The 12,311-nt window shown below is 26.7% G+C and overlaps 1 protein-coding gene across 1 annotated transcript; it reads right to left on the reverse strand.

Moving 5' to 3' along the window:
- Positions 1-2,393: 2,393 nt before the first annotated feature.
- Positions 2,394-7,926, reverse strand: LOC109798315 (glycosyl hydrolase 5 family protein). Its single transcript, XM_020358534.3, has 4 exons — positions 7,405-7,926; positions 5,463-5,710; positions 3,591-4,111; positions 2,394-2,947 (listed from the first exon to the last, which is right to left on the reverse strand). Exons 1-4 carry the CDS (start codon positions 7,804-7,806, stop codon positions 2,460-2,462), a joined length of 1,659 nt encoding a protein of 552 aa, XP_020214123.1. The 5' UTR covers positions 7,807-7,926; the 3' UTR covers positions 2,394-2,459.
- Positions 7,927-12,311: the final 4,385 nt, after the last annotated feature.

The following is a 12,311-nucleotide window of genomic DNA, read 5'->3' on the forward strand; positions in this document are numbered from 1 at the left end:
TGATTACATTGAAACATGTCAGAATTTATGATATTTCATCAGAATAGACTAGACTTTCACTTCTGATACAAAGCAAATTGGTTCAATTGGCTGAGAAAAGTATCTCAATTGTACTAAATCACTTGCTATCAAGTATAATTCTTTTTAAAAAAAAAACTAAACTTTTGATAGGAGTAAATTCAGATCCTTTAAATAAAATCTTTTTAAACAAAATCTCGAATTAGTACTAGAATTAATCGATGGATGAATGAAAAATATGATTGAAAGAGAACATCGATCACTATTGAGATTTTACTCATTTGCAAACTAATAACAATTTAAAAAAAAAAAAGAACTTTAAATGATAGTTTAAGCATGGCCTTTAATGAAGATCTTAAGTGCTCCACACTAAGTAGTATATATATGATCAACTGAGTAATAGTCAAGGGGTAAGAAAAATCCCCACGAGCTCTTTAGCTTTCTCTTGATAATTGGTGTTTTCACTCGAGCCATTCTATACTCACTTTTCACTTCTTTCTAGTCTTTCTTCTTGCATGCAAAGTCATTTACTCATACAAAGCCATTTCGAGAACCACTTTCGTGCAGTTATCCACTCTTGTTTCATTCTTGCACCAAATCTTTCAACCATGGACGACCCCAAAAAGTTGTCATCACCTCTATACACTATCCACGATTACTCCACGTGGAACCGCACCTATGCTGCCATCACCACTTTCTTTGCATTTCTTGGAGAATGGATGATCTTGTTCATCACCTTTTCACTAGCCTTGTTCTTCGTCCCCCTCACCCCTTCCTTCACTCTCCACTCAACCACCACTTCCATGCTCAACGTCACATCTCATAACACCTTCAAAGCCAACTTGGGTGTGAGTTTCTTCGTCGAAAACACCAACCCTTTAGGTGGCACCATCAACTACGATTCCTTCAACTTCTCACTCTTCCAACGCCAAAAATCACTCTCAACTTTCTCTCTCCAACAAGACACAGCAACACTGCATGCAAAGTTCCCCAACGTGTCCGTGACCGTTGATGAATGGGGTCATCAACATCAGGGAACATCATCGTGTGGATTTGCCTACTTGGACTTGTGGTTCAGCGTTGATGCTGCGAGGGACACGCTTCAAGGCCATTGTGGTGAGGTGAGGTTTGAACTGTGTGGTTCGTCTGATGCAAACAATGTTGAACCATCGTTTCTTGCATCGTGTGATGTTTATAGTGCCTTGGTGCACAAGGTTAGGCTTGGCGTGTTGCTCTTGTTGATCCTTCTTCTTGTTGGTGCTGCGCCAGTTCCAATCCTCGTTGAGCAATTCTTTTGATTTTGAATCTTGATTCTCGTTTTCTGCTTTTTCTTGAAGCTGCATGTGAATTTGGTTTTGTATATAGTCATGGATTTCCATTCCATGTCATGTCACTACTTTTATCTTGAACAATGAACACCGACAGATTTGTATATACTCCATTCTTGGGGTACCCCTTGAATATTCAATCCCACGTGTAAATAGCTGTATCAAAGTTTAGTTTCTTTGTACATTTATTTTTTCCTGATTCAGTTAATCGATAAAATTCTTTCATGGTTGAGTCCCATTTGTGTAATTAATAAATTTCAGAGGTGTGAGAATGAGTCAAATTTGGTGGATTAACCGGCCTCGGCATCCCTCTCAATCGGATTCAATTAACTCGTGAGTTAATCAGATTTAAGTTTAAGTGAATTTAGTTAATGTGGTTAATCTATTATAATTATATATATATGTTTATGTTGTTATTATTTAAAATTTAATTTGATTGAAATTTTTTTATACATTCATATTTGAATCAATAATAGATTTAATTTTTTATATAAAAAATTATAATTCTTTATTTTATTTAGTTAAAATAACAACATATAATTAATTTTTTAATTTTTTAAAAATTTAGTAAATCAATCCATCTATCAATAGCCAAACCCGAATTGAAAATTTTCTAATTTACTAAAAAAGTGAGTCAAGTTAAATTAACTTTGTTTAAATCATTAATCTATAATGAAGTAACTCGTATGAATCAGATTGATTCACATTCACACCTCTTATAATTTTACTTGCATTTCCATCTTAATGCAAATCACAAGAATTAAAATTGTACCTCAAAGAGGCACGACACCAAACTAAAGTCTTACATGCTCAAGACAAAATCTATAATAGTAATATTGAATTTGCTTGAATATAAATTTAAAAGTGTTTTATTTTTTTTAAATCTATTTAAATGCAAGTAAAAAATATTTAAAGAGCTTTTTTATTGAAAATAAAGAATATTTAATATTTTTAATAACTTTTTTTCAAAAGTATTTCTTAGTTTATATTCAAATAGGCTTCTGGCAGAAGAAAAACTCTTCTAAAATTGTAGTCAACATGAATAAATTGTAGTCAAAATGAATAATTAATCGATGAAGTTAATTAACTTTTTATTATGTTGAACACTTGAGCTCAATGGTTTCCTGAAGCTTCTTTTTCCATGAAACTAAACACCGATTCTATAGATGATGTTGAGGTTGATTTCCTCGTGCTGTCAACGAGTTTGAACCATTGGCTTCCGGGGTCGCACGTGTTATCTTTGCTCAGGCATTTGCAAGGGTTGGTGACAATGATGTTCTTGGTGTCTACATCAAGGCACACATCAGAAGCATTGTTGATTTGACTTGAGAGGTGCATCTTTGAATCAGAGATCATTTCCCATATTGAATTGGAACCTGAACATGTATTTCCAAGTTTTGCTTGCTTCCCTTCTCCCTCTGCTTGTAAACAGAAATAGGTACCCTTTATTGATAGAATCTTCTGGTCACTGTATTCCCATCCATCAGAACTAGAACAAGGTCCCAAACTCAACGGATGAATCAGTGACTTTCTTAAGATACAAAGACCAGTTAATGGGTGAAAAATCACTTTGTATGGTTCAGCTTCTGATAGTCCTGGCCCTGCAATATGTCAAGAGAAATCCAATAATTACATTGATCATGATAATAATATACATTAGTATGTGATATGAAATAATGACATCTTATACCTTGATCCTTTCTAATAATTACAATGTAAAGTGGGGTGTTAAGTAAATGAGGTGTGAGTCACTAATTAATTAATGCTTTTTTTAATTATTATATGACACAAGATCACTACGAATGTGGATCAATCTTCATATGATATGTTACTAAGATTTTTAATTTATAAAAAAAATTAATAATAGGACTCAATCATATGTCATGTACATATTGGTTAAGGCCATACAGTATCATAGATCATGCAATAATTACGAGCATACTTTCTTACCGATAAACTCTTTCTAGCTAATTAATTAAAAATTCATGCAGGTCTCACTAATTTGAAAATAAAACCTTTCGTAAGAGCGTCTCTCAGAAAAGAAGTATGTTTGTGTTGTTAGTAATTTTTTTTTAGTAAGAAAAATTACAACCATAATTAATTAAGATTGAACCCAAGTGTAATACATCTATCTTAGGTTCTTAACTTCCAACCACCAAGCTCATCTTAGTAGTTTTGATAACATTTATATAAGAAACTAACATATGAAATATTATTATCATTATGATTTGTTATTTATTATACCTCGAAAAGGAAGTTGAATAGCTGAGATCCTCTGCAAGAAGCTTGTGTTCCTAACCTGAGTCCAATCCGAACTGAGAACACCAAAATACTCAATCATTCTAACAACTCCTTGTCTAATGTAATAGCTCCCACCCAGTGTCCACAAGGCCCAATCCAAGTCAAGCTGGGCCACAAGTGCCATGAAGCAGCTGAAATACCTATTGTCATTCACACTTGTGCCTCTCAAGTCCAACCCAAACTCACTAACAAACAAGGGCCACCCTTGGTCCAACAAGAAACCTGCCCTACTCATCACACTCCCTGTCACTTCCCCACACACCTGGTTTGGGTTCCCTGAGGCCCATGCTTGACCATCACTGAAGCTGTACCAGTGCACCTCAAACACTAGTTTTCCACTGAAGCTCAGTTTCACTCCCTCGTTTCTAATGAATGATAGATCAGTGTCGAAATTTATGCCAGATAGAATCACAAGAACATCTGGATTCGCTGCATGCACTGCTTCTGCTCCTTTTGACATGTACCTATGCATGATTCATAATATATAGTATAATTTGTCATCCCCATCAAGGGTGTGTTTCAATTAAAGTTATCATAACTTGAATAGCATAATCAAATTAAAGAAAAAAGATGGAGGTATGAGCAGAATAGGTTGCATCAAGTTATATCCTTAAATAATCTATTGATTCATACAAATATGAAGGGAAAAGAATGAAGTATGAGGGAGTAATAAAAAAATGGTATAGATCGTAAAATAAAATAAAATGGAATTCAATCTTTATTCTATTTCATTTTTTTCCTATTTTCTTGGTCTCTAAATATTTGGTTATAAAATCAATAATTTAATTTTTATATATAGTGTTATTAAACCAAGTTATATATTATTATAAGTTTAATTCCTATAGTATATAAATTTTATCAACCAATAAAAATTAATCAACATATTCATAGGAATAACCTTTAAATTAATTATGATAAAATTTAACAAATTTATTATACATGTTAAAAAAATTTAAAATCATTTACATCAATGCATACACTATTACTTTATTATTAATTAATTTAGTATGTTAAATAATAATATAGTAGTTGTATTATTTTGTTTCATTCCATTACACAATATTAAAAAAAGGTTTAATACATAAGTGAGTCTATGAACTATTTAGAAAGGTTTAATTAGATTCTTAAACTAAAAAAAATTTATAATTGGGCATTAATTAATTTTTCATATATTTTTTTAATTAAGTCTTCCAATTAATTTGTGACGGTTTCAAACTATTATAAAACTAACAATTTGTGATGATTTTACTCACTCTAAATCTAAGAACCCAATTTTTTTTTTTTTTTACAAGATCTAACGATACAATTAAAAATTAGACTTAATTATATTTGTACTTCTTTAAATTTAAAATTTATCTTTTTAGTCCATGTCATTTCAAAAACACCAAATATTGTTTTAATCTTTGTATATATTCTTTTGGTCCTCAAACTTAAAACATGTGTTTTTAGTCTTAAATAATATAAAAAATATTATTTTTAATTTCTTAAATTAAAAATTTGTCATTTTAGTCCTTATAATTTTAAAAAAATATTATTTTATTCTCTCATGATCATTAATAAAAATAATTGAAGTGACATATTAAAATAATTTTGTAGCATTAGTTTGTTTAATGTAATGTTTTTAATGGGATCTAAGGACCCAATTAAAAATTATTAAAAATCAAGGATTCAGTAACAAGTTCTTAAAAAAAATCAAGGATTCAATATCAATTTTTTTTAATTTAAAAATTCTTAAAATTTTCATAAACATAGTGATGTATTAAACCTTGATAATACTACAAAATAAATAGACACTTTTTGAGGGTCCCAAATTACCTGTACCAGTCATTGAGATTTTGTTTGGGACCTCTTAGCTCATTTCTGAGGCTCATGCCTACCACATTAGTGACCCCTTTGAAAAGGGTGGCCATCTTGGTAAGGCCCATAATCCAAAGGTCTGGATCAAAATACTGATCCCCAAAGAACCCATTGCCGTCCATGTAACTGCAACACCACCCTGGTTGGCTCACATGATTGTCCAAAATCACCATTACATTGTTGTCTCCCAAACTTTTCACCACTTCCTGGGGACAGATAATATTGCCTTATATATATATATGTATACTTTCTTTAAATAAAAACCTGAAGATGCCTGTTTGGGCACATGGGAGTTTGGATAGTAGTAATTCCAACTACTAAATACAGTATTCAATTTCATACACATTCATGGTAACTTGGCCACAAGGAAACTATATTTGAGAGCTAATTAATTAGGTCAACAAATAATTAATGAGACATCATTAACACAAATTAAGAGGATATATTAATTGCTTGGTTAAATATCAAATATATAGACGTATGCTATAAAAAGAGGAAGGAAAAAATAGTTGTTAGGTTTATTTTTATCAGTATACTTTTGTTCAATAAAAATAGAAAATTCAAATTTTTTTGACAACTGAAATTTCAATAGAAATATTCACTGTATAAGAAAATGACTTATACATACAGATGTTTTATTCATACAAACATGATGACTATGAGCAAAGGTGGAAGTAGAATTTTGGCTTGAAGGGGTCATTTTCTTTGACCCTTATATATAAACATTTTTATATCATAATTAGTTTATTAATATTTATACTTTTTTATATCTCTTTCTATCATATTATCTCTTTCTCCTTTTCTAAGTATAAATTAACAAGATAATTTTCATCTATTAATTTATAATAATATTTTATAAACTTTAGAGACATAAAAATATTTTTATAATAATTTTAATATATTTAAAAAAAAAAGGGACTATGATTCTTCTAGGTGCTTCCTCCCTCCCTCCAGCCACCCTTGACTCATTGATTATGAGTAAAACTAAAAAGTACGTCTACCTATAAATATTTATTATAAGTAAAATTAAAGTATTTATACTTATAACTGTTTTTTTAGATAAAACTTAAAAATCGATTGTTACACAACTCACTTAATAAGTAAAAATATCAAGTAAAAATATCATCCAGCAGTAAGTTAATGTAAAATTGATATTTACCTATAAATTTTAATTTTCTATAAATTAATTTATACGTGTATGTTTGTGTTTAATTATCTTAAAAATTAAATTATGACGCCCTAGCAACATATTTATTTTCTAACCAGAGTTATTTCTTAATGTTATACTTATTAGTGTACAATTATATAGTTTTATTTCGAAAGGATAAAGTCTATACCAATTAGACTAAACCCAATGATTAATATATATTTTTTAGTGTGATACTTTTAAATGGTATTAATATTGTCGATTTAAAATATCAGTTTTTTTTTTTAAATTAATTCTTTTTGACTAAAGTACTCTCAAACTTTATTTATATTTTATCTTATTTCACTTAATAAAATAAAAAAATGAATATTTTTAATTAGTTGTCTAAATCATTCTAAAATAATCAATATATTAATTAAAACGGAGAAAAGAATTGATTGAATCATCGTTTTCTTTCAACTTTTTAAGACAAATAATCAATTAAAAATAATTGATTGGCAAAAAAAAAGACAATTAATTAAAAAATTACTAGCACGAGACACTTCTAAATTTAAAAGAACTAACCAACACAAAAAATCATTCAACAAACATCAACAAAAGGCATGATATATAGTCTAAGTTACCTTTAATAATTCCATATATGTTTAAAGTTAATCAAATAGTATGATATAAGAAGAACTAATCAATTAGGTAAGAGTGAGTAAATGTTTTGATCAGTGAAGAGTAAATGCACTTGGACTTAGGTAGTCGTACCTGGTAAGCTTTGATGAGTGGAAGATCGATGATGGAGGGGTTCATGGCTTGGACTCCATCCATGGCTTGAAGCAACCCAAGATTTTGGAAAGAGTTTGTGACAGTGAGAGAAGCAATAGAGTGATTGGTGAGCAACAAAATTGGCCATGTGAGTCTCACACAGTTGAATCCCATGGATTTGATTCTCTTTGATATCACATCCAAAGGTTGTTCGCTTAAGCCCTCAGCCACCACAGCATCCAAATGCGACACCCAATTCACACATGCTAGCTTCACTCTCTCACCACTTTCCTTCACTATCCATCGACCACTCGTGCCAAGTGGAAAAGGGTTCACAAGGCTGAAACCTAAGACTATCAGAAACACCACTGTTAACAGCTTGTTCTTAGATATCATCATCATGTTCCATCAGTGTGATCTTCCAAACTCATGAGTCACTCTTTTTTCTTCTGCAAATGTGTGTCATATGTTGACACATAACATGTCTCGTGACTCGCTTTCATAGGTTGCCGCAATTTCGTTTTTTAAGTAAGCTAGACAGCTCTATCAATTACTGTTTTATTTTTGTCTTGTTTTATCTTGTGTATGCCAAAACATATATTTATGCCTTTAATTTATTGTTGCAATGTGCATACTTGCACAATGAGTACAGTCAATTTTATAGAGTCTTGGTGTTGTGTCGTGGAAATTTTACTATTATTGTTTATAGGTTAAATTGGAATTTTGTTCATCCAATTTTTTTTATTCACAATTCTTGTATTTAAAATAAAAATAATAGTTTATTTAATTGAAAAAATATATTTTTCTCGTTAAATTGATGTCTATTAATTATTAAATTTTAATGTTTATTTATATTTATGTAATATAATATTTAATAACATAATATTTGAAAATAAAAAAATTTAAGAAAATATATAAAAAATTAATTAATAAAATAAATATTGACCGCTTATTAAAATAGATAAAAATGATAATATTTTACACGTTAACTTTTAAATTTTTTTTCTATATATGTTGTGTTATTTAATTAAATGATGATAAGTCATCAATTAATATCAAAATTTAATAATTAACAGATATCAAATTGACACTAAAATTAAAGTTTTATATTTTTAAAAATAAATAAAATAAATATTTCTATTTTAAAATAGGAGAAATAAAATTATGGATTAAAAAAATAAAAATAAAAAATAAAAAATACAATTTAGCCTTATTTATAATGTGAAGGATACTTGAAGCATCTTAAAAAAGTTTTAATTTCTTTTTTCAGTTCTAAGAACTTTATTTTTTTTAATTACTATAATTAAAAATATTTTATTTTAGTCTCTCTATATATATATATTTTCTTTTTAGTCCTTATAATTAATAAATTTTACTTTTTAATTCTTATATAACAATAGAAAATAGAGAGTGAAAAAAATGATATGTACGATGAATAAAATAAAATATTTTTATTTATAAAAACTAAAATATGAAATATGTGAAATTATAAGGTCCAAAATATTAATTAAAAATATACATTGTTTGAATACATTACTTCTCGCGTTTTATAATAAATGTCATATAAAAAGTTTCAAAATATGTATTATTTTTGCTTTTAGTATTAATTACTTTATTATTATTTATATCCCTAATAATATTTTTTTTAAAAATAATTGCACTGTATCGTTTTCAGGAAAAAAAATATTAATTTTATAATTTATTATTTGCATACACTACTTCTCCCGTTTCATAATAAATATCATATAAAAAAGTTTTCAAATATATATTATTTTTACTTTTAGTATTAATTACTTCATTTCTGTTTATATCCCTAATAATATTTTTTAAAAATTATTGTATTGTATATTTTTAGGAAAAAAATTATTAATAACAAGACTAATTTCATAAAATTACTACTACACAATATCTGTTATTTATTTACTAACTTTTATTGGTACTCCGATTTTAAATATGAGAAAAAGAAAACTCCTTAATTTGTTAGTTTCAAATATAAGGAAATTATACTCTATATATTTAATGATGTCATTTTTAAAATATCTCTGTATTTAATTGAGATTATATTTTTAATATTTTTTATTCTTGTATCCAATTTATAAAAAAAAGGAGAATTTAGGAATAATATTTTTTTAGATAAGATTAATAAAATTAAATTATATAAATAATTTTTCCTAACTATTGCGATTTTTTTTTTTAAATATTCGGAAGTAGAGGATTACTCATTATGGAAATGAAGCAGTGGTTTCCTAGTCTAGCAACCTAAATTGTTAATTAATTATACTACTCCACTATCTTTTGTTTGATGAGCTTTCATTTACTTTCCAACTACTTCGATGTAATTACCAGTAATCATATTAAACATGCACAAATGTCATTGTCATGTTAATTACATTAATTTCAAAATATTCATGGAATCGTGTGGGTTGATGTCATGATCAGACCTTCAATTTTTTTTCTCTATCCCTATATTAAAGGGTAGGTCTATGGTGTAAGACAAGTGTTACTATATCTATGCTTATACGTAGCCACTAATATCAACAACTTTCTAGATATATAGTGAATGTGATTAGAATCTTGATCATTATAAATTATACTCATATATACTTTAGCTATTCACTAATTCACTATTGTTTTTAGTTTACTTTTGAAATTAGGAATACTCACTACAAAGAAAATGAGTATATTCGTTGAATTGAATCAATGAGTTAAAAGAAAGGAATAAAAACAAAATGAAGGTTGATTTCTCATCATCAAACATCAAACTCAATGCCACGCGTAAACGAGGTCTTTGTGGAAACTGTGTTTGCATTACAATTTGCAACCGCGTGAGAGTATTCAAAGACAAAATGAAATTTATAATATGTGAATTATTCTAAGCTTCTTTATTGTTCCAAAGGTTGAGTGTGGCACCAACGCTTCTCTTTGTCTAAGGCATGTGTGGTGTGTTCATATGTTGATAAGAAACCAGTGGATGAAATTAGAGAGGACACAAATGGAGAAGAGGGTTTCTTTTATTTATTTGAATCAGTTGAGAAAAAGGTAACTTAATTTCACTGTTTTCAATTTTTTAATTTATTAATTTTTATAATATAAATATTGAAAGATGACTTCAAATATTGTATGTGGAAGACTAAAAGATGATACAGTTTTATAAATAAATATTATTTCAATATACATTTTTATTCAAGATCAATACATATATGATAATTTATTCTATAATTTGATAAAAATTAATGTATTTTAATTGGTATTATTTAAATATTTATAAAAATAATAGTTGAAAGAATTATCAAAAAATTAAAACCTAAAAGGTTAGAAACACGAAAAGTCAATAATTCATGTTCTATATCAAATTTTAACAATCAAACCATTGAATTTAAAGTTTTTAATGCATAGGTCAAATCTGTAAATTTTTAAAAAATTTGAAAATCATTTGATACTTCATTTCATTAATTCAAATCAATGTATAAAATGATTTTATGATTATCAGTTAATTTGAATTAATGAAACGAAGTATCAAATGATTTTCATTCTACATCAAATTTCAACGATCTAACCGTTCAATTTAAAGTTCTTAATGCATAGATCAAATCTGTAAATTTTTAGAAAATTTGAAAATCATTTGATACTTCGTTTCATTAATTCAAATTAACTGATAATCATAAAATCATTTTATACATTGATTCGAATTAATGAAATGAAGTATCAAATAATTTTTAAATTTTCTAAAAATTTGTAGATTTGATCTATATATTAAGAACTTTAAATTGAACGGTTGAATCGTTGAAACTTGATGTAGAACATGAGTTATTAAAAGAATAAATTTAAGTAGACTTACTCCTGAAGTAAATGATCCTCTCTCTCTCTATATATATATATATATATATATATATTATATACACTCACGTCGATTCGTTCCATGACCTCGATATGCCCTATGCCCTCTTATAAAAGTTTATTTATTTTAATTTCACTTGAGTTTAAAGTCTCCAACCCACACAACACAAAATAAAAAGAGGCTGGGATTAGAGATAAGTAGAGCTTGCCCTCCAGTTGCTATATTAAAAGAAACATTAGTATATGTTCTCAGAATAAAATATAAAATATATTTATTTTAAAGTTAATATATATATTTTTTTTTAATGAAAGATATCAAGAGAAGTTCTTGTTAACTTATTTTATTTATTTATTTATTTTATATAATAATTTAATTCTATGTATGAAATTTTATAAATTATATATGATGTTATATAATTTTTCGACTATGAATTAATATAATTTTTTTTGCAATTTTTTTTTTCAAAATCAGGTCAATCTAAATATCGATTCAAGATTCAATAATTTAATCGTTATTAAACTATAATCAAATTAATATTAATAAAATAATAATAGTTATTTTTATAATTAAAAAATTATATTAAATAAGTATAATATCATAATTTTATAATACTAAAATTTTGATATATAAATACTATATATTCAAATTTATAGTATATAATTAAAATTTATAACAAATTATATATAAATAATACTATATTTGAATATATAAATTATATTTAAAATTTATATAAATAAATATTTTTAAACATATAAATTATAGTTTATATTTATGATAAATAATTTATATTATAACAAAAAAATTATTTTTATTTACTGATAATTTATTTTAAAATATTAATATTTAATTAAAAAATAATTATGATAAATAAAAATCAAATTAGATAAGAAATTCTTAAAAACACTTTTGTACAAAGTAGATGTTTATATTCCATATATAGGAGTTGGTTTTAAACTATTAAAATTTGTTTTATAATTATATTATATATGAAGAAAATTTAATTTAAAATAATAAAACTCACTTATATTTTATTTTATTTATTTTAAGAAGAGATTAATTTTCAACTATA

Source organism: Cajanus cajan, chromosome 8 (genome assembly GCF_000230855.2).
Source record: "Cajanus cajan strain Asha chromosome 8, NIPB_CcT2T_4, whole genome shotgun sequence".
NCBI classification, from domain to species: Eukaryota; Viridiplantae; Streptophyta; class Magnoliopsida; order Fabales; family Fabaceae; genus Cajanus; species Cajanus cajan.

Coding starts and splice junctions, on each gene's coding strand:
- LOC109798315 (XM_020358534.3), bottom strand. CDS start 7,806: ATGATGATGATATCTAAGAACAAGCTGTTAACAGTGGTGTTTCTGATA. Junction 4,112..5,462: donor AATCTCAATGACTGGTACAG/GTAATTTGGGAC, acceptor AATCATGCATAG/GTACATGTCAAAAGGAGCAG. Junction 2,948..3,590: donor TATTCAACTTCCTTTTCGAG/GTATAATAAATA, acceptor GACATATTGCAG/GGCCAGGACTATCAGAAGCT.